The sequence below is a fragment of the Notothenia rossii genome (genome assembly GCF_949606895.1).
Source record: "Notothenia rossii genome assembly, chromosome: 4".
In the NCBI taxonomy this organism is placed as follows: domain Eukaryota; kingdom Metazoa; phylum Chordata; class Actinopteri; order Perciformes; family Nototheniidae; genus Notothenia; species Notothenia rossii.
Window position 1 is genome coordinate 78,738,105 of NC_136902.1, and position 27,366 is coordinate 78,765,470.

General features: G+C 41.3%; 2 protein-coding genes and 1 long non-coding RNA gene across 18 annotated transcripts in view; all 3 read left to right on the forward strand.

The window, feature by feature from the left end:
* arhgef12a (Rho guanine nucleotide exchange factor (GEF) 12a) overlaps positions 1-6,907 on the forward strand; it is a 40,683-nt gene extending 33,776 nt beyond the window's left edge. For both annotated transcript variants that reach the window (XM_079678410.1, XM_079678411.1), the window contains 12 exons: positions 1,074-1,174; positions 1,380-1,457; positions 1,616-1,691; positions 1,786-1,953; positions 2,342-2,429; positions 2,526-2,603; positions 2,683-2,777; positions 2,873-3,073; positions 3,160-3,396; positions 4,625-4,854; positions 4,964-5,039; positions 5,150-6,907. In XM_079678410.1, the coding sequence (XP_079534536.1) occupies positions 1,074-1,174; positions 1,380-1,457; positions 1,616-1,691; positions 1,786-1,953; positions 2,342-2,429; positions 2,526-2,603; positions 2,683-2,777; positions 2,873-3,073; positions 3,160-3,396; positions 4,625-4,854; positions 4,964-5,039; positions 5,150-5,160 (1,439 nt within the window). In that variant the 3' untranslated portion in view covers positions 5,161-6,907. The remainder of the gene's footprint in view (positions 1-1,073; positions 1,175-1,379; positions 1,458-1,615; positions 1,692-1,785; positions 1,954-2,341; positions 2,430-2,525; positions 2,604-2,682; positions 2,778-2,872; positions 3,074-3,159; positions 3,397-4,624; positions 4,855-4,963; positions 5,040-5,149) is intronic.
* A 5,992-nt stretch (positions 6,908-12,899) lies between these two features.
* LOC307036799 lies at positions 12,900-17,332 on the forward strand. 6 transcript variants are annotated; one of them, XR_013807462.1, is made up of 3 exons: positions 12,900-13,427; positions 14,282-14,362; positions 14,991-17,332. It is a non-coding gene; the product is annotated as an uncharacterized lncRNA (long non-coding RNA). The 6 variants fall into 6 exon arrangements; XR_013807465.1 differs by having other exon boundaries at positions 12,900-13,414; XR_013807461.1 differs by having other exon boundaries at positions 14,282-17,332.
* A 3,148-nt stretch (positions 17,333-20,480) lies between these two features.
* grik4 (glutamate receptor, ionotropic, kainate 4) overlaps positions 20,481-27,366 on the forward strand; it is a 283,245-nt gene continuing 276,359 nt past the window's right edge. For 6 of the 10 annotated variants that reach the window (XM_079675097.1, XM_079675094.1, XM_079675103.1 and 3 more), the window contains exons 1-2: positions 22,418-22,553; positions 23,635-23,757. The gene's annotated coding sequence lies outside the window, so the exon portion shown is untranslated. Of the gene's footprint in view, positions 20,773-22,417; positions 22,554-22,728; positions 22,868-23,634; positions 23,758-27,366 lie in introns of those variants that run through there. The other 4 variants (XM_079675098.1, XM_079675100.1, XM_079675099.1 and 1 more) reach the window with 4 other exon arrangements.

The following is a 27,366-nucleotide window of genomic DNA, read 5'->3' on the forward strand; positions in this document are numbered from 1 at the left end:
TAAGTCTGCAGCTTCATTATAGACTATAAATCAGGGGTTCCCACACTTATTCAGCTTGGGAGCTACTTTTAAAATGACCAAGCCCAAATGATCTACCTACAGGGCCGCCCCTGCCCAATCTGTGTCGGGGGGGCTGCCCTTTTTTTATTTTTTTTCAATGCCATGCAACCTACCCACACTACCCTCACGATCGACGTATTGGGCACCCCTGCTATAAGTGGACTCAGTGTAGCACCTGCCAGATAAGACCCTTATTCTGGCTCATGAAGCGCATGAAGCCTTACTGGCGTCATCATGCCTGCAGGAGGAGTGTGTGCATTCATACAAACCACTTTTCAAAAACTTCAAAGTCTGTTCCACTCAGTCACAAATGCGTAGTCAATTACTGAACCTGTCACAAGGAGAGAAATTGTTATCTACTTTTTCGCAATTGCAAACCACTATTATTATTCTCTCCATTCCTTCTTCTATTGCCTCGTGTTTTAGACTTTGTCTGCACTGCTGCAACCCGCCTGCATGGGAAGATTTCTATTATTTCTTCCAGCTCTTTTTTCTGTGATCCTAAAGTCAATTACATTCTGTGAGTCAATGCTTTCAATATGGAAACTAGTTGACTCATCTTGGAGTAACCACGGAAACGGGTAATAATGGAATAACACCTAGTTTGCCTTTCCTATTCTGATTGCTATAAAAAGCAAAAGATACAATTTGAACTTTTGAGATGGAAGAAAATGAATAAAAATGAAGTGTTGAGTCTTTGTGGCAACGTGCCAGCTATTAGTGAAATACAGAGACAATCGGCAAGATTTGCATTTTAATGGTCCTCGAGCAGTGCGCGTTTCGGGAATGTCTCCCATTATTTGGTCCATCATTTTAGTCTTGGCCGGGTTTAGTTCTCACACGGAGAGAATGCACTAATGATAATCTATAACCAGCTATTATGGGATCTTAATTCCCCCTGCTTCATCATATTTCTTGGGAACAATGGTGTGTTAATGGACAGAGGAAATATCAATTTGCCGGACAGCCCCCCACAGAACTGAGGCCTTACCTCTTTTTTGAATGTCATTCAGACAACACAGTGGAGAAGGACAAAGTGAAGCAGGCGGCAGACTGCTGCAGAAAGATCCTCAATCACGTCAACCAGGCTGTGAAGGAATCTGAGGACAAGCAGGTAGGATGTTTTTTTAAAATCTCCTTTCCCTTTCACACCAGGCCCTCGACTTTTCTCTTCCTCCCCCTTCAGTCTCATCCTAAGTCCTCCCTTTTTTTTCCCTCTCCACCACAATTTATTTTTTCACTGCTCCCCAGGCAGTGGCTCCCTTTTTTAAGGAGCGCTTTCTTATCCTCTTTGCTATTTCTCTCCGTCTGTCCTCTAGAGGTTGGAGGACTATCAGAGAAGATTGGACCTCTCCTCTCTGAAGCAGACAGACAACCCCATGATCCTTGAGCTAAAGGTGAGTTATATACAGGACCCTCTCAGCTTCAGTTTAAGCACGCTCACTTGGTGTACGCCCACGCTCGCTGTTTGAAACATACGCTTGGTACAAAGAGAGTGCAATGTGGAAATGGCCTCATGGATAAGCTTAACTCTTTATCGTCCTACCCTCTTCAGAATTTGGATTTAACCAAGAGAACCATGGTGCATGAGGGACCGCTGTCATGGAAAGTGAACAAGGACAAAACTATCGGTTTGTAATCAGCACATTATAAGAGATTCATTTACTTTAATTGAGACACTTCTGCCAAATATTAAATTCAAGTATCCTCTGTGTTTCCTTTCAGAGTTGTACACGCTCCTCCTGCAGGACATTCTGGTCCTGCTACAGAAACAAGATGAGCGGCTGATCCTGAAGTGTCACAGTAAAAACCTGACCGGCACGGCAGACACCAAACACATCTTCAGCCCCATCATCAAACTCAACACTGTGCTGGTGCGCTCTGTGGCAACAGGTCAGTTCACACCAGCCTACTTTCGGTTTTACAACTTAAAAATTGGCAACACAATTAGTTGATATGCACTGATCAGAAAAAACGATCAATAACCCCTCACTATACAACATCCAATTCTTTTTGGGCATATATTACTGTCGAACAAACTGCCTGAGGATATTAGGCTTAGGCAAAATGAGATACATCTATTATATCCCTTCCAAAATAACGATTGTATGTGAATCACTCCCTGTGCACTATGCAAGTTGCTAATTGTACCTCTCTTAATTAGTTTGCTGATTCCTATTTGTTTTCCTCCTGTATTTCCTTTTACTGTTGCTCTCTTTGGGTTTATTGTACTTTGTACACATGGTTTAAAGAAAGTCTTATCCACACTCTTTGTTGCCAGACCACAAGTCCTTCTTCGTCCTGTCCATGTCAGAAAACGGAGCCCAGATCTATGAGCTGATGGCGCCCACAGTCTCAGATCAGAAAACGTAGGCATGAGTACCTTTTTTAGATTGATCACTTATAGTTGTACTGCTCCGGTGGTTAAATGGGCTAATAACTCTATTCTTTTCCCCTTGAACAAGGTGGCAGCGTCTAATCACCCAGAGAGCTGATGCCATGAAAGTCAAACCTCACAGCGTCATACCATTACCTCAGACTGAGTATGTTGTCTTTGTAATTTGATCAGATGATACGCAGGATCCAAGCTTGTTTGTTACATAAGATGTTGTTGTGTGCCAGTGGGGAGAGGGATGGAGTGGAGATCATCACAGCGGGGGTTTCCAGGCTGAGTCGAGATGCAGACCGCACGTCCACCGGCAGCACCCAGTCCACAGGTAGCTGCGGAAACATGTCTCTCCCTCTGCATTACTTTAAATATTCCACTCTACTCAACTGTGTAGATAATCCTTCTCCTATTAAACCCCCTCAGATAAAGAGAGCAGTCCAGCCCCTAGAAGCGTGACGAGTTCTCTACCAGGTAATAATCCATTTGAGGGAGTAAAGGCAGAGGAAGAAGAGGAGGAGGAAGGTTTTGTGGACCCAGAGCTTCCTTACCGAGTGGCTGCAAATGTCAAAGAAGGAGACTCATTTAACATGTTTCCCTCCAGAGCAGACGAAGCACTGAAAACATGTAAGCACACAGTCAGTCAACATAAAATGATATTGTAAGTTATTTAAAAAATGAAAATCATAAACCTCTGTCCTCACCTGGCGCAGTGGCAGCATTAAAGCAGGTGTTGGTTACCCAGCTGATGTCCCAGGAGGCCTTGGAGCAAACCAAACGCTCCACGGGGGCTCGTCTCCTCAGGACCACCTCGCTGCGGACCCCCGTGGACAGCCGAGCGCGGGTGATGGTCCACAACGGCTCAGAAAAGAACAGCTCCCAGACAGAGGACCCCGCTCAGGACCTGGGCTCTGGAGACACGGGCTTCTTTGATTCTCCTGAAGATTATGGTGAGCCTGGACAGCGGGAACAAATGATTTGTCCTTATCCGTACGCTCTAGGTTTAAATGGACTAAAGAAGCAGATTCCGGGGGGTCCGCGGGGTCTTAAAAAGTCTTAAAAGTTGATAAATCAATTTAGCGAAAATTAAGGCTATTAAAAAAATATTTTAAAGTATTAAAGGGCATTTTCCAAGGTGTTACATGTTGTAGCTTGTTTTCAATAAGTATTGTCCAGAGAGGTTGTATTCTACAGTCTGTGTGTAGTGTGATTCTGTGTAGTTTATTTATGGCATCCCGTTGGATTTGATGTCATCTGAAAAGGACATCGCACGCTCACTGCTTGATAGCGCCCGAAGGTCCGTTTACGCCGGTTGTTAAACAACATCGTTATGGGGAAATGCAAGTCTGCGTCCAAATGGTTGGAAGATAAGGAGGAAGGACATTTAATACTGTATAGTAAATGTGAGGTTACGTGTGTCTCCAATTTAACGGGTTAAAACTCAAAGTGGCGATGAGGTCTTAAAATGTACGGAAAGGCTCTTAAAAAAGGTCTTAAAAGGAATTACATTTGACTTCAAGATTCCTGCATATACCCTGGATCCTCACCTCACATTATTGGTGCAAATATAGCCAAACAAAAAGCAGGAGTAAAGTAACATGTGCATTTTTTTAAACCTGTAGTCCTAGGGTTTGGCTAACACTTAATCTCAATGGCCCAATATCAAAGTCAATCTTCCAGTTTGTCTGTACAGACAGAGATCGAAGTACCGTTTCCCACAATCCCGAATATAAAAACAAATGTATATACAAATATGTGTGCAAATATATATATATATATATATACCTCAAAAAAACACAACAATCAATATATACAAAATAATAGTCACTTCAATATTTAAGAATGTACATTAGTGCAACATTTTATATAGAATGTGCATTAGTGTTAAATTGTACATAGAATGTGCATTATTGCCAGATTGTCAATATGGCGTCCCAGCTGATGCATTCATTCTGCAAGAGAGTCTGTAGTGTGTTGTATCCATATATACAGTGTATGGTTGTATCCCTGTACAGTACTGCCATTGAACAAACCAAGCACGTTTGTTTTGAACGCACCTTTAAATCCACCTTTAGTCATTGTGAGGTGCAGCTTTCTCAGTGCTCTTTCTCTTTCCCTGATCCTCCATTTTTTTTTTTTACAGCATTAGTAATAAAAGGCTTCTTTGAAATCTCTCAGCAGGGTATTTAGTCCTGGAGGGGTACGGCGGCCCAGGGGAGAGCAGCACAGACGATGACATCCTGGCATCAAACACAGGGAAGCAGCTGAGATCCTCACAGGGCTGCGCCGCAGACTCGGGCATCAACCTGAGGTTTTCTTCAGCGTCACAGGCCGGCAGCCTCTCCTCTTTCAGCAGACAGGTCTTGTCTCACCTTAGAAACCTTCAGGCCAACCTCAATTATCTGAAGGTATTTAACAGTCACTGGCTCACCAGCACATGATCCTATAAATCCACTTTGCTGATACATTGTGGTGATTTGAATTGCCTGATCTCACTGTGAGTGGTTTCTCTTCCAGGACGTTGAGGCCAAGTACAATAATGTAATACGCCAACGGCCAGAGAGGTCAGCAGCAGACATGGATGGAAACAAAGGTATTTCACTTTGTGCTCAGTGGCAACATGTGAATGAATACATCTTTATATGTGGATCTCTTCCTGTATCCGTCCTTTTCTGATCCCACGCCTAATTTCTTCCCCCCCAGATAAGAGATAGTTGATGTCCGTACCACAGCTTTTGGCTTTGGTCCCAAAGAGGAAGTACCGCTACTTCTTGTGTCCTGGACTTTTCTGGACATCCTATAAGCTTGTCCTCTCACTGCTGAGTCCCCCTTTTTTTTTTTTCATCGCCAACGGATGCCACAGAGAATGAGAGACATAGTGTGAGCAGAAACGCTTGAAGGGTGGAGTCATCTTTTTGTGATGCTGCCCCCCCCCCCCCCCCCCCCCTCCATCAGCACAAGGCAATCAGGAAAGTGGGATTGCCCCCAAAAACCTCACCCTTCCACCACCTAACACCCATTTCCCCCGGACCTCCCTGCAAGAAACAGAACTGATACCAAAATGTACAAAGATGTGTGTTTAGAATATATATATATGAAACACAAAACAAGAAAAGGAAAATTTTAAGATAATGTATTAAGATTTTTTTTATCCCAAGATGTATTTATTTTCTTTCTTTTCATTTTTTTTTTAAAGTGTTTCCCACATTGCTTGCATGCTTTTGGCCATGGTGTTACCTTTTTGGCTGCTTTTCCTGCTTCAGTCATACAGGGTTAGTGTGAGTGTTGGGTGCACGCTAGCATACAAGCACGCTAGCCTAGTAGCCTAGCGTACCCTGACGAAGTGGCGGGAATATATTCAGACTGATAGAGGCCAGAGTTGCACTGGTGATGGATAGATCCCATTGTGTTAAAAAAAACCTCTTGAATTGTGTTATAATCTAGAATTTCAGATAAATTCTAGGTGGTGTTAACTAGAATGAAGAGTCTGAAGGCTCTGATCTGGTCCTGTTGCATTTTCGTGCTGCCTCCTTCCTCCTCATCCTCCTCACTGTGAGGGGTACTTTGCCTCTCATCTGCTCCTCTTCTCCTCTGCGTGTGATTCTCCCTCTTCTTTTCCCTGTATACACTTATGGGTGTCATTCTTCTCCTTTATTTTTCCTCCCGGCCCAGTAGCTTTCATGCTTATTCACCCCCTCCCACACTCTATATGTCATGCTTCCTCATCTCTTGGGTATTTTGCCCCGTTCCCCTTCTTCTACAATGAGCGCTCCTGCTCATTCTGTATCAGCTCCTGACAGAAATGCTGCTTCTTTCCGCTGCTGTTGGCATTGCTGATCTGACTGCCTGATATTCTAATAATGTCATGAAGTTCAACATATGTACAATGATCAAGTTGGAAGGTTATGCATAACTTTAATAAATAAACGGTGCCATGACACATTCAAAAAGAAAAATCAAACCAGTTTTTTGGGGGGGAAATTTTCTTGCAAAAAATATAAAGTGATCACATTGTCAGGCTTCTACAGCACTGGTCGACTTATTGGTAAGGGCAACCACACCCCCGGTGCCCCCAACTGGTATAAGTGGTCAAAGTGCCCTTTTGGGGGTCTCTCGAGGGTTTCCTTCCAGTGGAGAAAGTCTGATGAAGTGCCTGCCCTTCATGCTAAAACACTCTTTCTGCCCTTTAAGCTTTCTTTCCGCCCTAGCCAAAGTGATGGTCAGTAAAACATTTGACTTGTACAGCTATTATTGAATGACAGTTTCAGTAATGGAGAAATGATTAATGACCATTTTTCTTTACTTAAAATACGAAGATAAAGATCAAGGACACTTGAGCATTAGTCATGATGGATCAGCAAGTGTCTTATAAAGTCTACTTCTCCTGGCTGAGTTATAGTTCCTGTTGATCAGAGGCATTGATGTATGCCAGTATAATAAAAGTTAACTATGTCTACTGGTCGTATGTGCTGATGTATTGTCGTTAACTGTATCGCATGGCATACGTTTTCTCAGATTGATCTCATCATGTCTTTGTTATGCTTTGATGAGATGTGACCTCCATACATCCTCACGTAAGATTTAATGTTAGCAATTTCTCCTAATATAATCACTTTTTACAGGGTGTCATAGGTCGCAATTCATTCATTAAGCTTAAAATAGCTATGTAATTACCTGCCTTGTCTAAAAGCTTTATATTTAAACCTGCAGGAAGGGATTCATTTAGCCACTTCTGTGTCGCAGGAAGAAAAGTAAGAAAAACCTTACGGGAACCATGTTTGCAAACAGGAATAAGTATAGTATATTTATTATTATTATAAGTCTGTGTTTTGGGCTCCACTAACTGTTAACTATGAGGGACACATCTGGCTTTTAAGCTTCAAACTGCAGCACTATTCTGTTTACCAGCTGTTAGCTGTTTGTGGCCAACTTTGTCTGCAGTTCAGTACTCTGCAATGAGAGTACAGCGGGTTCATTCACACAGAAAACAGCTGTCAACCAGACAGAAACAATGCTGTGATTAAAAGATGAATTAACATGTTGGAAGTTGTCTTAAGTCTCTAATAAGGCTTCTTAACTTTCCCTGTCAAATCTGCTGTTGTATCCAATGCTAATGCTGATGTGTCTTTAGTATTTCATTGTCTTGCTTTTGAAACTTACCACACTCCCTTCGCTATATGCTAAAATTGCAATCTCTACCATGTTTTGTTGACTACTATTTGCAAGATAATTAGTAGCTATTTAGGAGTATTAGTCAGTAATGTAAGTAACTGTGTGTTGCATTGCAGTTGGCAGATATTCATTGTGTTATTAATGAATACATGGCTTGAACTTAAGGCATTTGAAAGACGACCTATTCTCTGTCAGTGACCAAAAACTGAATGACACAGAGGATGTTAAGCATGTTTATGCCTGAAGCCGTTTCAAAATGTAAACTGTTTCTGGACAGCATGGGCATTTTAATTTGATCCTTTTAGTCTGATGTCGACAATTTCCTTTTGACCTTAACGGACTAAAATGCTTATTGTGTACATTTGGCCTCACTAAATGTCAGGAGGGGGAGACTATTTTCCTAGGGGAATCATCAGAGAGAGCTTTGATGAAGGACATCAGAGAAGGTGATGATCATAACCAGCAGGTGGCAAACTTTCACCATTAAACATCCAGTCAGGCAGACCCACCCTGAAACCTGCAGTGACATCAGTGTTTTAAATAACCCAGGGTGCATATTAAGTACCCAAAACATTTCACTCTAGTGACTAATAAATGGAGAATTCATCCAGTTTGCCTCCGTAATTCGACAAAGGTGTGGTCAAGCATCCCACACAGGACATGTTTTGTGGATTGTCGAGGCTTACTATAATAGTGGAGTTACATCAGAGGTAGACCTGACAGTGATTTTGCTCAGTGGGTCTGAGTGGAAAACAGGAGGACGCCTCACAGTCTGAGTGACATGTTCTCTCTTTTCCTCTCCGCTTCATCCCCAACTGTAGGCATGCTGCAGCGAAACAGAGAAAGAGGGGATGGATAAGGAGACAGAGAGAGAGGGTATGCTTTGAGGAGACAATGAGAAGCCTGTCAAGCTATGAATGGAAAATGGGGGGGGGGGGGAAGAGTTGAACAATTAGGAGGAAAGGATAGGTAGCAGAGGGATGGGATAAAGACAAAGGGAGGATGGTGAGAGGACAGAGGCAGGAGAGGGGACATAAAATAATTGTCTCTTCTTTTTTTCACATGCCCCTGTCACCGAGCTAATTGGAGTGGCAAAGATGAGAGAGGTGTCAGTCACATCGGAGCCTTTCAGGAGGGCAGTGTGTGTCATGCTCCGATGAGACGAGCTTCTCTCCTCTTCCTCCTCCCTCTGCTATGAAACAGTGCTGTGAGTCAGGCAGGAAAATTAATCAAAAGCCAATCCATTTTTTTTTTCTTCACCCAAAATGTTGTGTCATCCTTTAAATATAGTATTGAGTAAGAACAAAAAAGGTTCACCCACATGTTTTCAGATACTGATTTGCATACATGTTGACTACATATTAAATGCCGAGAGTCAAGTAGAAGATTGGATGTGTTTACCTGCTACTGTGTATCACAAAAAGAGTCACGGGTGATTATGGTGGAGCGCATCATTATGTTTGTTGGCATGGGGATCAAATCAAATATATGGATGCTTGACTAAATAATTCACCTGTGACAGGAAACAAACAAAGAGAATCTCCCAAAACAGCTCTGCAAGCTATAAACTCTGGACAACATACACATATGTGTGCCTGTATCTGCCCCAAAATAATTTCCAATCAATATGATAATGCATGCTGATGTTTCAGGTGTTATATATTTACACCCCAGCCGGTCTATCTGCAGCCAATGCACGACTCTAAGGCATTGGAGCTCCTTTGTTACTGCATGACTGGTGCTGTTGTAACATAGAGATGTATTCAGTGTTAAAAAGTGTCACTCAGCAAATAATGCACAGTATGGGGTTCGCCTCTATTCAGCCTGCCTCTTCTTGCTGGGGTGCAATGTTCATCAATATTCAGCCGTGTGTTTGCACTGGGATGCTCATGTGCAGCATCCTGAGCTGCTGTTCGGGCCAATATACTGACAATCACAAGTGGGATCAGCAGCAATGTGGGAGGTCAATCTCAAATCACACAACAATATAATTAGTTATATCCTCCATGGCATATGGGTAGTTTTACTACCCGAGTCACAGTGGGGTTGTTTTCCGATGCAATAAATCACTGCCTAGTTCAAAGACTATTATATTACAAACTGTGGGGAAAATACATCTAGAAGAGAATAAATTGCACTGCTGCTAAAAAGGAAAAGTTGGATTATAATAAATAAACTATTATGATGGTGATGTACAGCTTTGGCTATATTATTTTTAAGGAAGGGAAGAAGGGAAAGTGTGAAAAATGTGTCTTTCTCTCCCTGCTTTGATGTAAACCTTTACATAAAGGAAATGTTATAATACACGTCAAGTATTTAAAGTGTTTAAATCAAAACCGTATTTTCACTTTATTCTAAGTCTGTCAAACTGTCAAATGCATGTATGTCTTTCTCAAACAAGGCCACGTGATGGTTGTAGGCCTATGTAACACAATCTCCTCAATTATAACCTGTTTCCCAAACTGGTACCCCCCGACCTTATGGGATTGATTTTCATGATGCACTTCTCTCCCCCCCCCCCCCCCAGCAGGGTGCCAATATCTGATGGATTGGACTGAAGATCAATGCGCTCTCCACCGTCTGATTAATCCACGGCCTCTCCGGAGTAATCACTGTCCCAAACACAACAATGAGCCCGGCGAGATGTGGAGAGAGAGAGCGGTTGTGTTAAGCCGGAGCTGATAGATGAATGAACTGCCTCGTTCAAATGGGAGGAATATGCTAAAATCAGTGCTGCCGAAAGAGCACAGTCATGTATGCCAAACAATGAAAAGGATACCCATGCCTATTCAGTGGCTGTTGCTGGGACACTTGATAATCAACCTAATAAATAGGCACCTGTGACGTGGCTTGGCATTAACCCTGTCTCCTTACCACAGCACACTTTGATGGAGTATCTGGGTAAAAAAGCTTGGGGTGGGCCGGCTGCCATTTTGCTTCCCGGTTTAGTCTGCTGTGAAAGAGAACCAAAGAGAGGCGCTGAGCTGTTGAGCTGTGACCTGGGACCGAGCTTAGCGTAGCTCACAGCCACAGCACAAATCGATGGCTCTTTTTTGGCAGGCCTGCTTTGCTGATTTTGGTGACCAGCGCTGGCGAGGTACACAGCTGCTGCTCCTGTCCTAGCAAGTTGGTTGGATAGAGAGTGGGGGTCTGGAAGCATGAAAACAGAGGCTAAAAAGGGACAGGGAAACCAAGTTTAGAAATTAGCACAAAGCGAGATGTTCAAAGTGTGGGTCGATAGACATATGGCTGGAGTCAGCTGCTTTGTGTTGTCCTCTGGGCATGTGATGGCTCCTCGGTTACAGCATGTGACAGCGAGGAATGGAGACTGCCTCGCTACTCCTGCCTGATGCTGGACTGGGGAGGAGAAATTAATCCGTTATTTACCACACTTGAAATATGGAAAACCTTGTTCTAAACCTTCTAAACACAAGAAGGAAGAAGATAAGACAGAAAAACACATTGTTATTTTTAAAAGTTAAGAGCTGTTCGACATGTATTTACTTTACTTCTGAGCATGAGATGAGGAGATCTCTTGTGTTTATTTGGTATGTTGTGGTGTCAATCTTCTCATAAAAGTCTCAGAATATTATAACATTCTTAACATCTGTTTAAGCTACAGGAGCTACAGAAGAATGAAAAACTACATGTGGTTGTGGATTCACCACTGAAAATGGAGGCATCAGACATCCCAATGCAATTTTAAGCAGTTGTTTCTAACAGCTAACAGTTGATTTAAAAACGCTGGTAAAGCTGAAAGATTATATAATTGTTCCATAAATATTGAAAGGAGGTTGTAACATCCTCCATTATTTTTAATATCTCCTAATACAGCCAAAGTCTTGAGTCAGTAAAGTGTGAGTCACTAAGGAATCATGAATCTTCCTTTCTTAGATGGAGCGAACATGGCCTCTGTGATTGTGTAATTACTCCTGGTGAGCATGTACAGTATAAACAGATTTTGGCAGTATTCTTTACAACCCACATCCATAATTACAACTAGCTGTCCTCTAATGCGTCACTGATGCCTCGCCGCTAGCTGGGTTTATGTTTTAAGCATGAACATGCATTTAACATGAGCTTTGAAGCTGAACAGGTTTGTTTTACATTGACGGTATTTGTAAGCACTGAATTTTAAAGAAGGGAAGAAACTTCAATATGTAGATGTAAGGGAGCAAAATACATTTTGTTCCAGGTAGGCCTATAGCTCTTCAAAAGACCAGAATCTACTTTAAGGCATCCAGAGATTTCAACTGACCACAATTACATTCTACTTTTTTCTTAAACTCTCTTATTCTGATTGCATTTAAAGGTCCCCTATTATACTGTTTTTCCTTTAAATATTATAGATCTCAGATATATGCAAAACATGTCTCTGAAGAGAGCAGGTACTTTCCTAGGGAGAAAAAGTTCCAATTTCTGATTGGCTGGGCAAATTGCAAACCACGCCCCGTAAAACTTTGAAAAGTTTTGTGAAGCCACCATTGTATTTGCTGGCATTAGCATTATTAGCATTAGCCCAGCGCACCAACGGAGAGAGACTAACTTATGGCAACACAAAAAAAAACATGGGAGCGGTGGAGTGATGAGGAGGTGTCGACGTTCTGGCGATTTACTCGGAAGGCTTCAGTCCCCAACTCCGGGGACTTCCGGCCGGGGACTTCGGGTGGTAGTATACGCCGTGAAGTTGTTTGCGGCCTGCCAGTAAAGCAGTAGCAGAAGAAGAAGAAGTGACGTCAGCGGCTTAATTTGCGTAATCTTCCCTCAGGGACTTATTCCGGTGTGAACGCGATCTGCTCTTTAGTTCCATAGGAGAACTAAGTGCTGGGATCTAAGTACGGCAAAGTACCTGGTGTGAAAGCGGCTATTGGTGCTCTAGGAGGAGATTCAGGTGATAAGGTGGGCGGGTGTTACCTTGGTTGGTTATTGGCTAATGGTTACACAAGCCAGAAAAACATTATGACATCATAAAGTGGCCAAAATCTGATCAGCTCATTTTCCGACAGGTTTTTATATAAATGGATCGGGACAAAAAGTGGGAGAATCTTTTTTTCCTGAAACTTTCAGAATCTCTTTACAAAGAGGGGATACATGTTTGTGTATAAAAGACATGAAAAAGTGGATTTTGCATAATAGGTGACCTTTAACATTTCAAAATAAATCAAATATTATTGTGAACATTGCTACATGAGGCTTTCAAAAATAAACCTAGTCTTACAAAAATGTAAGAACCATTTACAAGTTATACATAATGTATTTAATACATTTATTCATTTCAATACCAGAGTTCCTGCCGTTTCTGAACTGTGGCTGCAGTGTGTATGTTATACAGAGGTGATGTGAGGGAGGTCTAGCGTTACATCGCGGATCTAGCTGCATCTCAATCTCAGAAAAACACAACTTCTTGGCAGAGGCAATGGGGACGAGCAATGCGCACCTGTCGGAAATTCCTGAAAGGATGCAGAGAGACCAAGTAGGGGTCAGGTGATTTAATCTACCTGGCATGCTCCTGGTGAGTGCTGGTCAAAAATGCTCCAATGCTAATGTCAACATCGGGAAGGAAGGAATCCACCTGACGAAAGAAAGAAGCCAGAAGGAGGATAACAACAAAACCTGACTGGAATTGAAAATGACTCTTTTGTTTGGTCGTCTGTTGCTATTCTCTCCAGAGGATGAGGGCCTAAAACTAGTCGTTGGAACATCCAAGAGCGTCTCCTGACGTTCGTTTAACTCATCTGACAGCACCCTGCTGGATTTTGAAAAGGGCACGGATTCAGTGGACGCAATTAATCCCTGGTAAGGCCTGAAGGTGAGCTGTCTCTCAAGACCTACTGGAGCAGAAGTTCACCCAGGGGTTCTGCAGAGAATGAGTCCAGTCAAGGGCCCTGCTAATCCCACTAAACTGGTTCACAAGGGCACTATCTGGCAGTGGGGGGAGTAAAGGAAGGGCACCTATTAAATGGTGGCGCTTCTTCACTCCTGTATCATATCTTCACCTTGGACATAAGATAAAAGGGGCTTTTGCCTCTCAAAATAGCTTTTACAGCATATGGGCTTTTGTCAAGTGCTAAGGTATTTTTGACCTATTGGATTAATAGCCTTCACTTCATTTTCCTCTTTCCCAGCAGGAGCATCTGTTCTCGAGAGACAGTTTATTTACTTAATAGCTGATCTGAAATGGACTTTATCATCCCCCCTGTTTATAGAGGTCATGTACTGACAGTCCCAGTGTGCCAGGGGCTATGATAGTCTCCTGATTACAAAAATACACTCTGCCAATGTATAGTCAATTCTAAAGGGAGGAGAGTTATTTAACCCCTAATAAAGTCAGGACTGGTGATTGACACATAGACCAGATAACTCCTGAGCGGAGGGAAATGAAGATAAGACAGGAGGGTGTGTGTGTGTGTGTGTGTGTGTGTGTGTGTGTGTGTGTGTGTGTGTGTGTGTGTGTGTGTGTGTGTGTGTGTGTGTGTGTGTGTGTGTGTGTGTGTGTGTGTGTGTGTGTGTGTGTGTGTGTGTGTGTGTGTGTGTGTGTGTGTGTGTGTGTGTGTGTGTGTGTGTGTGTGTGTGTGTGTGTGTGTGTGTGTGTGTGTGTGTGTGTGTGTGTGTGTGGCCTGCAGGTGAATCTTTACAAATTCAAACTGACTTTCCTTATTTCAGGTCAAAGATGCACGGTCTGACGGAGAAATTATTCCTGAAAGTGCGGCTAAGGAAATTCATGCTACATCGTGGTGATAGAAGGTGGACAGGAATAAGCATGCTTCATTTGCTGCTCTATTTTCCAAGGGATCAGCATTTGATCTTGCTTTTTCACACAAGCAGTTCTGAGGGTTCTCGTGTTTATGTACATTTCAGGGCATACCCTGTAATTGAGAGCCAAATGCCTAGCAAGCAGTGATTTTGAGTCTTTCCTCAAACTATTACTGTCACGTAAATGCTCCAACCTGCCCTCATTTCTCCTGCTTGGAATGAGTAAGAAAACATTCTCCTTAGCTAAGTGCAATATCACTCTTCTGTCTCTCTGTGTAATGGTTTGCTACAAATGACGAAATCATCCAAACAAAGCACGTAACCCTGGGTTTCCCCATCAGGCAGGCACTCAACGGCGGCTTCGCTGAGGCCTATCCACTGTAGCACATGCAATCCACATCCAGATGGCATATAATTGTATGATTGCTTTCAAAACTGTCATATACAATTATTGTTTGGATAGGCTTAGCTGTGACACTAACATGGACAAGGAGTTCTTACTGCTCCAGATTGATGTCACTCTACCCTTCTACGCTGCTTTATTCCTTATTACCCACTCTCTCTTTTTCTCTCATCCATCATGTTATGTCTTCCCATCTCTCTCTGGTCACTGGAAAAGAGCCAGAGCCATTAGCCTGCTGTCGGTCTGAGGGAGGACGGAGATCTATCCTGTTAGCGGATGCAGAAGGAACAGAAGCACTTGGTCACACAATGCACAATACGAGAGGACCTTTGGAGGTGTAAGGTGACGTGGTAGGAGTGTGTTTCTGTACGCGCTGACATTGTGCCAAAACACCTGCTCCAGTGCAGCAGTAGACTGATTCAGAGCAATGAATATTTAGCAGCCAACCTTGTAGAGTCTGAAGCAGCATCGGCTCACAGGGGAAACAGAGGTGTTGAACCACAAGTTGTGAATCAATCTCTAACACAAGCTGCTGCCAAGGTGAAGGGTTCACAATCCAGGCATCAGTGCATGTTAAGGGTTTTACACGTTATGTACATGTAATCATGTGTGTGTCCATATGTGTATGCCAGCAGATACATGTTTTGTTTTTATCCCCCTGTCAAGGTGCTGTGTGAGTGAAAGCGGATCTTCCATCTGTGCTTCACACTGCTGCTTGGCTTCATTCTACATTATCGTTTGATCATGCACCAAGATTATAATCTAATACATATGACAAATATGCTTCAGTGCCGCTTCACATACTGAACTCCTCGACTCTCTTCCAGCTACAATGTAATCCCCTAGAAATGGATGCTTGACGAATGTTGGAAACTTATTTGTGTATATTGCACTTCAGAATTGACATGTATTTGCACCAAAAAGGTATTGTATGACTTTATACAACATAAAAACCAACAACTTCATTGCATTTCAGCAAACTTGTTGGCAACATGAGCATCAAAGCCTCAACAAAAAAAGCCTTCAAATTTGAAGTATTTCTCTAAAACATTAAATATTCACGTCTAAATGTTTTAGCACAAGCAAAACTTAACAAAAACTTAACCAGCTATTAGTTTTTGTTAGTTTGCCAATTCAAAACTCATCATCAGGATTGTGTGTGTGTGGGTTGGTCACATTAGATGTGTCAATGGCCTGGCATAATTAGCAAACCACATCACATTTGTATTCAAATGTTTCTAAATCTTGGTTTGTTCAAAGAATGGTTATTCACAGCCACTTCAGACAAGTGAGTGGAGAAATACAGAACATCTTTCACGTGAAGTAATTGAAACCGTAATCTTGTGTAAATGCAACCTCATCACTCATCGTTAGAAGCTAATTGGATTGGGAAAGAAAGTTTTTTCAGTGCCTTTGACTCTCAAAATCAGACTGACATTATAATTGGAGATATTTACTCCCGGTGATCCTTTATTTTGGTTTGCAGAGTTCACGCAAGTACACTCATAGAAGAGGAACCTTGACAAATGAATAAGGGAACCGATGCCAAAACAGCTGTCAATAGAAAAATGCTTTGAATGCTAATGAGAGAAATTGCTGACTATCCATGTTCTGATTTGTCAGAGCATTTTATTCCCTGTTAGTGCACCTTGCCAGCTTGCTTCAATCAATAAGCCAGTAGGGATGCACCCACTCTCTGACTTCAGCATAAATGTGTCATCCATTGTGAGTTGCATTACGCACCCTTGTAGTGAGGTGACTGTACCCTTGTCCTCCCTTTTCAGCATTGCATCCCACGCACACATTGCTGCAACTCCTGGGGATTTAAGGCTTCTGTCAATAAAGCCTATTGTAGTGTCAGTGGGATGCTTATTTACCAAATGGCTCTCACTCAAATATGGTTAGAATTTCAATTCAGACGTTGCCATGCAAACATAAATCAAGACATGCAGAGTTTACCCTCACTAATGACAGATGGCTGAGAAACATTGGCAGATTTTGGGATGGCATGGCTAGAATTCTACATGTTTATTTTTATATGGAGTATTTTTTATCTTGTTTTACACAACTGCATCCCAATAGTTAAGCATTTACAGGCATATTGTGCCTCAGCAAATACTATGCAGCTGTCAATGGGACAGTTCCACAAGTCAGATTTTCACGCTACAGTTAAGGGTCTTTTTCCATGCCCCATTAGCGACCTATTTCACATTAGGAGATGCACACTTCTCTGACTCAGCCTGAAATGGGACATCAGATAAGTCCATAGCATAAAAGTTTGTATCTGCAACACTGCACATCAAATCATTCCTGTTAGGATAGCCATTAGGCACCTGTCCTACAAGAGTTTTACACTGAGCTTTTGTATAATAGAAATTGCCTTTATGGCTTCACTGTTTGAGCATGACATGTTGGAATTTTTTCTTTTCATATCTACTGATGGGGAGTGTGGGAACAGTTCCCTCTATTTTGTACGTGTTGTACTTCTGGCTTGCTTGTTCAATTTGAAGTTTGTGGATTGGTTATTGTATCCACAATTAAACCGTTATTCAAACATCTTCTGACTTCAGTGTTGAATTTAATTCAAGTTTGAATCTAATTCTGTATGAGCTTCAATGTCCTATTGGCACTGGTTTTGAAACTGACCAAGTGTAACACAACACCTCTGAATTTGATTAACAGAGCATTTTTTTCAAACATAGATTCAGCAATCGATAGAGACCATGAATGACACGACACAACACAAAGACAATATAAAAGTAAAAGGCAATATAAAAAAGATTTACAAGCTTTTCTCTTAGTCATTTGTTTTTTAATGTAGCCCAAGGAAATTAATCCCCGAAGATGATAGGCTGCCTCACATGAGGTTCAAGGGTCTCAAGTCAGATCCCCACCAGCCATACATTAAAAGAAATCAATAAAATAATAAAACCAGTTCAGTCAGCATAAGGTTTATCTGAGGGGAAGCCTACGTCATAAGCCATCCAGTGGTCAGTAACATATTAATGTCATATAGAATGCAACATCCAAAAATGTCGATACAATCTTTTGTTAATCTTTTTGTTATTATTATCAGAGAAGAAGGAGGTTTAACTGCTTCGCAATAAATATTTATATTTTTTCTATTTCATTTGAATGAGATGTATTTGTCAGTGACGTCAACATCTTGGCTTTTGTGTGCACATTAACTTTTTCTTCCTGTCAAACACAGAGTTAAGTGCTCCTCTCCTGCCTAACTTATTTTCACACAGTACCTTAGGCATTATTTTTTAGCAACTAAAATCTGAACACTGACTTGTTACTTCAATGTCTGTTTATAGATCATTCGGTGTACTCGTACATATGGGAAGACGTTGAATGAATATAATTATTTGGCACCTGTTTGAGGGAGCTGAGCGAAGTCTCATAAATTGCCTCTAGTGACAAAACACGAGTCAGCATCTGTTGGGGATCAAGACTACAAGTTTGAGGCATAAGTATTTCTGGAGGTAGTGAGTTAAGCAGACCTGCTCTTCATCTCTGTTGAAGCTAGCGGGTCAATATGTTAGCCACTACTAGCATTACACACCCAAATCGCTGACTAAACTGTCTCTGGCCAAGCTGCATTCTGGATAAATTGGGCTTCAGTGTTTGACAAGTCGGCTAAAATGCATCTCATAAAAAAATACCTATCTCTGTTTCTGCTGCATCTTGACATCTTTTAAAGCACTATGACTCTTTTTCTGTCTTATTGAGTGACTGCATATATTTTTCAGATGTTTGCATTTTGTGTCAGCAAGGACACTCTCCTGATGTGCAAGATAATAACAGTGATTTCACCACACTTTTGGAGAATAGCAAAATGCCAAATACATTATTCGGTATACTGTTGCTTTATGTTTGTTTCAGGGCACTCTGGCTGCATTACACCAATATCCAAATAGGCTACGTTTTTATTCTGGCCACATATAATAGAGTGTGGATTATGGGTACCACATCTTTGAATTCCACTTTTCCACTTTCCATTTTGTATCAATATACATGATATGGTATGCAAATGTATTAGTGACAGCATGTAGAACATGTGCTGTTACACTTGCATATAACAGTATCATCTATTCCTTCATTCAGTGTTATTCCTGCGGCTAACATGGCCCTGGGTGTGCTGTTGCTGCAGGTGATTTCTGAGGTATAAAACATCCCCAGTCTGCTATCATGGGAAAAGCCTCCCTCAACGTTAGTCTCCCATCAGGCTTTTACGTGACACAATTCTCCGATTCTCTGAGCAATTCTCTGTTGAGCAATATTGTTACATGTGGTTGCTTTCCAGTATTTCTTTGGAGTGTCTCGAGTGTAAAGACAGCATGATTGGCGGATGCACTGAGAGCAGAATTGTGATAGGGTGATAATGTCCATAGACATTTTTCTCACATGTTGCATCAACCTTCACCTTTGACTACAGTGTTTGGTGTTTAACCACACATGTATGTCCTCTACTACATGTGGTGTGATACAATCCCTTGTTGCTGCATCTCACATCTCCTCCTAATGCACAATGAACATGTGGCAATAAGACATGTGGGAAGAGGAAAAGTTTGACTCACAACCAGTTAAAGGGCAAGATTGAGCAGCAGTTTGACCTTATTGTTGACCCATTGAATCCCAGTAGATGTTGACAGATGTAAAAGTGCAACTCAAGGCAGTAGGCTGTTTGTTGATTGGCGATTAGGTCAGCAGGGGGGGGGGTGCTCTATAGAGGTTGTGTTGTACTTTTCACCTGTCGAGGATGGAGATCACCTTGTTGCTGCTCTGTCTGTGCATGCCCTCCAAATGTTGCTGTTGTATCCCCAGTAGACCGGGTTGAAGAAACATTAAAAATTATTTCCATTTTCACCAAGCCCTAGGCTGCAGTAAACAGGTATGAATACATTTACTTACAGCGAGTTGCATCAAAGTGATGTGCTGCCTACATTAACACATAACTCCTCACTGTGCATTAATGCTGGCGATAGAACAAAGTCTTCTCATAATACTATGTTTAACCACTGCTGAACCTTGCAGTGTACAGTCATATTAAAGAATCTCGTTTACATGTTCCTTTTTATGTCAGATGAGCTTTGACATGATTAAAATAACGCAGTCCACTCCTTACAACCTTTATAGTTTCAGTCGCTCATATAAATGCATCAGGAGTCCGGATTCTTCTTTTTCACGTTTGGTCAGAGGCGGTGTGAGGAAGGCACCAACAGAAAAATCCCCTCTGACTGTGAGTGTGTGCGCACAAGCGAAAGGGACGAGACTTCGCCTGCACCTCAATCTGCTCTGCATCTTTCCACCGGACCGCAGTGGGTTTACCCGACCGTAAAGGACTACATCTACACCACAAGAGAATACAGAAGGAGGTGATTTTTGGACAGAGCGTGTTTCACCGGTCCGTTTTCATTGAAGCAGCACACAGCACAAGGCGAAATCACTGACTGTCTTTCTCATTGCACTCTTCCCTGGCTGGTAGTGGGATGCAGGATACGCAGCATCAGCGGCTTCGTTAGATTAAGCCTAATATATAGAGACCTTCCTGTTCAGTGGGCCTATCAGATATCAAGGCAACGTAAGTAGTCAGGAATAAAAGTGTGAAAAGGACTGCTTTCTTCGGGGGATAAAGTGGAAAGGGTTATTTTTCCAACTATTTGGGATGTGGATGTTTTTTGATTCACGGGGCGCGCTGATGTCCCACATTACGGAAACATATTATATCCTCTAAAGATCAGATTTAACTGGACTGCTGTTGGTGTGATCTGTAACGCGTTGTACTGCACATCTCTCTCCCTCGGTGTGTGGAGGGAGGCACGGAACAACATCCAGAGAACTATAAAGAAGGGGTAATTGAGTTACATTGCAATTACGTTTTTCTTGCAAAACGACGTATTCCTGCAGGCAGCGGACACTCACGGAAAAGCTGATCCAAACTAACAGAGAATTTATTTCCGAACTGGACAACAGACAGAACACAGATTACCAGGTAAGTCACGTTTTTTTAAGTCAATATAAGAAATGTATTTAAGAGCATCATTTGGAAAACTGTACAGTAGGCCTGTTGAATGCTTCAAGGATTTAATGACAATTTGAAAAGACGCTGCGCAAAGGACTGACTATCCTCCTGTTTAGGCTAACGCTTTATTGTGCAGCAGAAGTTGGAATATTGATTATCGAGCATAATGAGTGATGACCCATTCTGCTTCTGATTCAAAACGCTCTCTCAGCCGGATTAATTTGTTCTTTTACATTGTAATGTTTCTTTTGCGTTGTAAAACTCCTGCTGTAGCCTAATTGTTGCATGTTGGATGAATGGAAAAAGAGTCCTCGTGCAGCAGAGATTGAGAGCACGGCTCGGAGTCTCAATAAGGCATCCCAAATCATTCATTTTCAGGAGGCAGAGGCCGAGAAGGACGTCTATATCGTGACGGATGATAGGGACACATTCAGTGATAAAGTGCTCAATTTAGTGGAGTGATACAGATCAAGCGTACATTCATTTAGGGCATGATGGATTGCCTTTGTGGTTAAGTGTTTATTTAACACTCCGTACACACTAGAATTTTGACTTGTACTCATGTTATTATAATGAACCAAAGAGCGGATAAGTGAACGTGATGTTGTAATGAGATATAGTGAGAGAGGGTGGTTGGGGAATCACAGAAGCTCACTTTTAGCCCCACCTTGTGGTTCAATTTAGTTTCTGTTTCTGGCTCCTCTCGTGGCATCCACAGGTTTTTGCTGTGGATGCCAAAACAAACAAAATCCTTTTAGTTTATCGTCTCAAAAGATTAATGTGCTGTGAAATAATGCAGTTGTAAATTCAAATGTGGGAAGCATTCAACCCCTGGGCAGCAACTGGCGATAATCACAAATAAAACAGCAGATGTTTTTCTTATTTGTTTTTTTATTTTATTAAATGCTTTTGTAAATTAAAGAGGGAATCAACATTTTGAGTATCCTATAACACATCAGACTAAAATATTATTTATTTTAGTCCAATATAAATGTGTTCTATTTATTTAGTCTTATATCATTTTTGCTTTGCTTATTCAATTTAAATTTTCAGCAAAGATTTTTATTGGCAGCTGCATGGTATCCCCCTGTTTGTGTGATATTGATGCCAGCCGATGATGCTTGCATTTCTCCAAGCTCAAGTACTTTGTGTTGATCCCAAAATGAATAAATGCTGCATCCATAAACACAAACTGCTTTGTTGGCTGTCTTGTTATAAATCAGATATTTACTCAGAATCAATTTCATGTTAATAAGTGTATCTGCAGCTTGGCAATTCATATTCATACAGTATGTGATGCCAAATGCTACAACTTATGCCCCAGAGGAACACTTTAAGTTTGACAGCTCATTTATAGGGAATGGATGATCCTGGATTGGTTATATGCAATTATGGATTGGGTTCATATCCACAATGTATTGTCCTGCTAATCTAGTTCAGAGACTTAGTTTTAAACACAACTACTACCAGCATGTGAGGATTAGTCATTATGACCAATAATGAATAACTATTGTTCATAATGAATAATTCATTGTTATTGGACGGATATTTACACACATTTGTTACACGTTTCATTATCCAGACTTGAGGGTTAGGCCTTCTGTTTTGATCCCGTGCCGTGTCCGGTTGTTCCAACGTTCACTGAACACACCATGAGAGTGTTCGTTCTCACTGATGCAAGTTAAGATGAAAAACAAGGTTTAAGAGAAACAAAATATAAAGCAATAGAGAGGCGTTCATGCATAATGAAGGTACGTGATCTTTAATTGAGTTTCCTGCTTGTGATGATTAATAATAATAATTGAAGTGATTATCGCTTTATTCTGGAATAGGACTATCGTTTTTGTCAGTAGGCCACCTTCTTGTAGTTTTGCACAGGTGTGTAGAGTTACATTGGAGGAGAAATTTACAGAAAAACGCACAGAGCTTTTACACGGATGTTTACGTAACTATAGCGTTTTTGTCTGGAACATGTGGAAAAATATATTACAAATATCGTGGTGGCTAAATTGAAAACCTTAGTTAGGAACCACGTGGACGTGCTAGCTAAACTGTATTCCAGTCGGTAAGTTGGGCATCTTAAGTTTTCTGTAAAGGACACCAACCAACGGCACAAAGGCTGTCAGTCATTTATATCCAGTTGCAACAAGTAATATGGCTAGTGCTGGATGTTAAAGCTAAGGGCTAGCAAGTGTTATTATCTACCAGATTTCACTTTGGAAACAAGTTTTGATATGAGACACAACAACCAGCACATTTGGACTTTGAAGCTACAAATACTTCGTTAACAAAATATGTTGAATAATACACCTACTTGTGATCATTTCTAATTTAAGAAAGGATAATACAATTGTTATTCATTAAAAGGTCACCTGGCTGTTGTAATGTTCGCAAAGATTTAAATTATATTCCTAATCAAACTGATGTTCAATGCTGTTAAATATTTCTCACTGTTTTGCAATACATTGCAGTTAATTACATAAATGAAGACAACATCTTCAATATCAAATGTGTTCAATTTACAACTCCAATTCGCTGGGATCATTAATTTGAACAAGACATTTTTTGTTATATAAAAAATAGTCTAATACTGAGTTTTGCCCATATACTGTTTTCTTTTGACAAGCCCTAAATGGGCAGAAACAAATGAATTCATATTGCTTCTATTTCACACCCTTTTAGGCAAATTTGAAATATGGGATTGTTTAAATGAAACTGACTTGACTTGCTTGAAATTGAGGCTAGTGCCTTCAAATATCTTTTAATGTATTCTGTTGATTTTGCTTGTTACACATCACCCACCTATACCAGATGTTATATTGCTTTTAATAGAGTACTATAGAAGAGTGGAAGGACAGTGCAGCTCAGCGCAGCTTGACACAAACCACTTCAGCATCAGGAGAGCACAGACAGACCAGCAGCAGACCTGTCCTCAAGCCCAAAGCTAACCTACAGGTAAAGCCTCTGTCACAGATGTTCTGGATAATCCTCTTCTAGAATCTCACACAAAATGCCAGATTTCTATTTTTAGTGGAACTAGTAAGGCTTTATGTCTTTTTTTTTTATTGTTCTGCAATTGGCGGAGGTGCAACATTTGGTAGATTACCTGATGCCATTCAGAGCAAATAAAAAAAAAAAGCATGGCTCTGTTTCATGGCTCCATTTCAGAGATGGGTGAAGTGGTGCTACTCGGGCCACTCACTGGTTGCTGTTTATTTGTTTGTGCGCTCCAGAGTTCCCTGGTTTGCAATGCTGTGCATTAGGAAACAGTTCCACAATTAAAAGAGCACAATGGAGCATTGTTGACAGCTGGCGTACCCGGAGAGTGGCTGGCAATGAGGTTCAACCAAGGGGCAGTGCCTCAGCACATGGAGGCCAAAGCCTGTTTATTGTTGCAGCTGAGACAGACCTTTTATGTTTTAATTCCTGTGTTTGTCTGAATATTAGTATTTTTTTATTCACTTGGAAATAGCCAACGCATTATCCAGCTTGTGTGTATAGTCCCTGTTATATTTATAGATTTAAAGTTTGGTCATGGGCCAGATTTGGCCCACAGACTGCTTATTGCTGAAATCTAGACTGCAATAAACACATGCCTGGATCTGGCTTTATATCCGGTTATTCTTGGAAATCCTTATTATAAGATAGCTGCTCATCATTTTGTAATTATGAATATTATTATCAAACATAATTACTAGCAAAACAAATAATGATAATTCAAGTAATGGTACTTTGAGGGTGAACACCTCTGTTGCAGAAACAGGAGCCTGCTATTAATCCTCATCCCACACATCTCAAAAACATTTCATTGAAAACCCTATGATTGGATTGATGAAAGGTGCAGAGGTGGGCAAACTTGCTTACTTTGGGGCTACCCCCCCTCACTTTAATCAGCAGCTTGCAAACAAGAATAGACTGGAATTTGGCTTGGGTCTTTTGGAGTTGTATGATTTTTTCACCAACAAATAAACGTTAGCCTACACACAATGCGGTGTCACGTTCACAGCTTTAGTGTTACTGAATTCAAATTCACCGTCTCACACAAACACATATCTGTCTTGGTTTTTGCTTCCTTCTGAGAAACATCTTATAAATGTATCTTATTTCTACAAAATAATTTGTAGTCATTTTAATCAAATGCACTCAACTAGACTGAACAAAAATATAAACGCAACACTTTTTTTTGCTCCCATTTTTCATGAGATGAACTCAATGATCTAAAACATTTTCTATATACACAAAATAACCATTTCTCTCAAATATTAATCATAAATCTGAAAAAATCGGTGATCGTGAGCAGGCCACTCTGAAACGTGCAGTTTTGCTTTATTGGAGGGGTCCGAAAAACAGTCAGGTTTAATCCTAACGCTAACCCTAACATGTCACCCACTGACATGTTAGGGTTAGGGTTAGGGTTAAACCTGACTGGTTAAACCCTAAAACATTTTTTAATATGTCAGTGGGTGACATGTTAGGGTTAGGGTTAAACCTGACTGGTTTTCGGACCCCCCCAGACCCCCCCGCAAAACTGCACGTTTCAGAGTGGCCTTTTATTGTGGCCAGCCTAAGGCACACCTGTGCAATAATCATGCTGTCTAATCAGCATCTTGATATGCCACACCTGTGAGGTGGGATGGATTATCTCGGCAAAGGAGAAGTGCTCACTATCACAGATTTTTTCAGATTTGTGAACAATATTTGAGATAAATGGTTATTTTGTGTATATAGAAAATGTTTGAGTTCATCCCATGAAAAATGGGAGCAAAACAAAAGTGTCGCGTTTATATTTTTGTTCAGTGTAATTATGGTGTATCCATAATTATGGAAACCCCATTACGTTTTTTCCGCAACCATGGTCACTTCGACCTTGTTCCTTTCATGTTGTAAGAATAGAGATTAATTTCTCATGTGATCAGTCCTGGGTTCTCTACAGTCAATATCATCTCAATATGTGTTCAAATATGCACCCTTTACTATACATGTGTAACAGCATTTGTTGAATTTTTGTTTTGCTCCATTACTTTGGCATGAATACTTCCCTTTCATTTACTCTTACGGTTTCTGTGACATTACCTTCTGCTCTTGGCTGATTGTGTTGAAGGTTAATTATCATCAGCTGCTCTCTGCCTCAACAGAGGCCGTTTCTCAATCGCGAGGATGCTTGCTTGGTAGCACATGTCTTCTGAGTCACTTCCTTCAGAAGCTAGGCAAGAATCCTTCTTGGCATTCGGAAAACGAAGAGTGGAACAGGCTAGCAAGTGTGCAGGTGTGCGTCATATGAGAGGCCCCGCCTTACATTTTCCGTCACAGATTTGGGGAAATTGGTCCGTGCGCAAAGCGATGTGGGGATTTGAAGGACGCGAAGTCTACCCATGTGCAGCCTCGAAATTACCCCCAAACCAAGGACGCGGCCTCGGTGGAATTCCAAATATGCTGGAGATTGGAACAGTCCTTCGGCGGCACTCAATGATGCAGCATCCTTGAAATATTGGCTTGGAAGACAGTTTCCTCGAGATTGAGAAACGGCCAGAGTGACAGTTACTTGTCCTTCACACACGCTCATACTGCAGGAGTTTGGGATGATTTATGCCTGATTAACCCCTCCTACAATACGAATGCAACTCCTTGGTCTGTACAAATATTCTGCCGAGATTAATGATGGGGCCTCCCTGATTCATTTGACATATGTTTAGGAGTGAAAATATGGATGTTTGAGATTAGAGAAAATAACATTTTGGAAGTTGGTCAGCATGTGAGTAGTGCAACTGTATTTCAAAATTGGTTAGGATTTAAAAACTCCTGTAGTCTGAGCAAGGCTTTAAGGAAGTCTCTTTCCCTGTGAGTGGAGGGGAGCAGCGCCGGCGTGCTCTGCATCTGTCCCACTTCATTTAGCCAGCCGTCACTGCAGCATGCTCACACTCATCATGACTCAAAAATAGCGTAGATTAAATATGGCACTTTAAAAGAAATGAGGCTATTTTTTCTGCCCGCTGAGCTGGCTTCCTGTTTTCTTCCGTGCCTCCATAGGTCACATTTAACATATTCATTGTGCTAATATATCTGGTGTAGTTGTTTGCTCAAGGTTACACCAACAATGTCCATGGCATGATAGACACAGCATGCTAACGCCACTTAGGTATTATCTCTCCTGCCTCCACCCTTCCCATTTCCACTCCTTCTTTGCATTACCGGGCAGTATTCAAGGTTGTGTGTTTCAGGCACATCTTTGGAGGGCTACAGTGAAGTGGGTAAAAAGTGTCCTTCACTTCTACCTGTGTGTGTGTACATTATGCTTTACCTAGGTATTTTATCTTGCCTAATTACTGCCTATTAAGCTCTCAAAACAGACATTATACGCACAGCATGAGACTTGTTTAAACTGAAATGTGGGCAGTGATTCAGGGGTTTTTGGTGGCTTATGATGATGTCACTGATCTATGTCAGTTAACCTGATGAACAAATCCAAAGTGGACCTTAATGTGCAATTTTTTTATTTGACCTTTGAAACTTAATTTAGAAGACTACCATTACTTAGTACTACTTATCTCTAGCCATCTCTCTAGT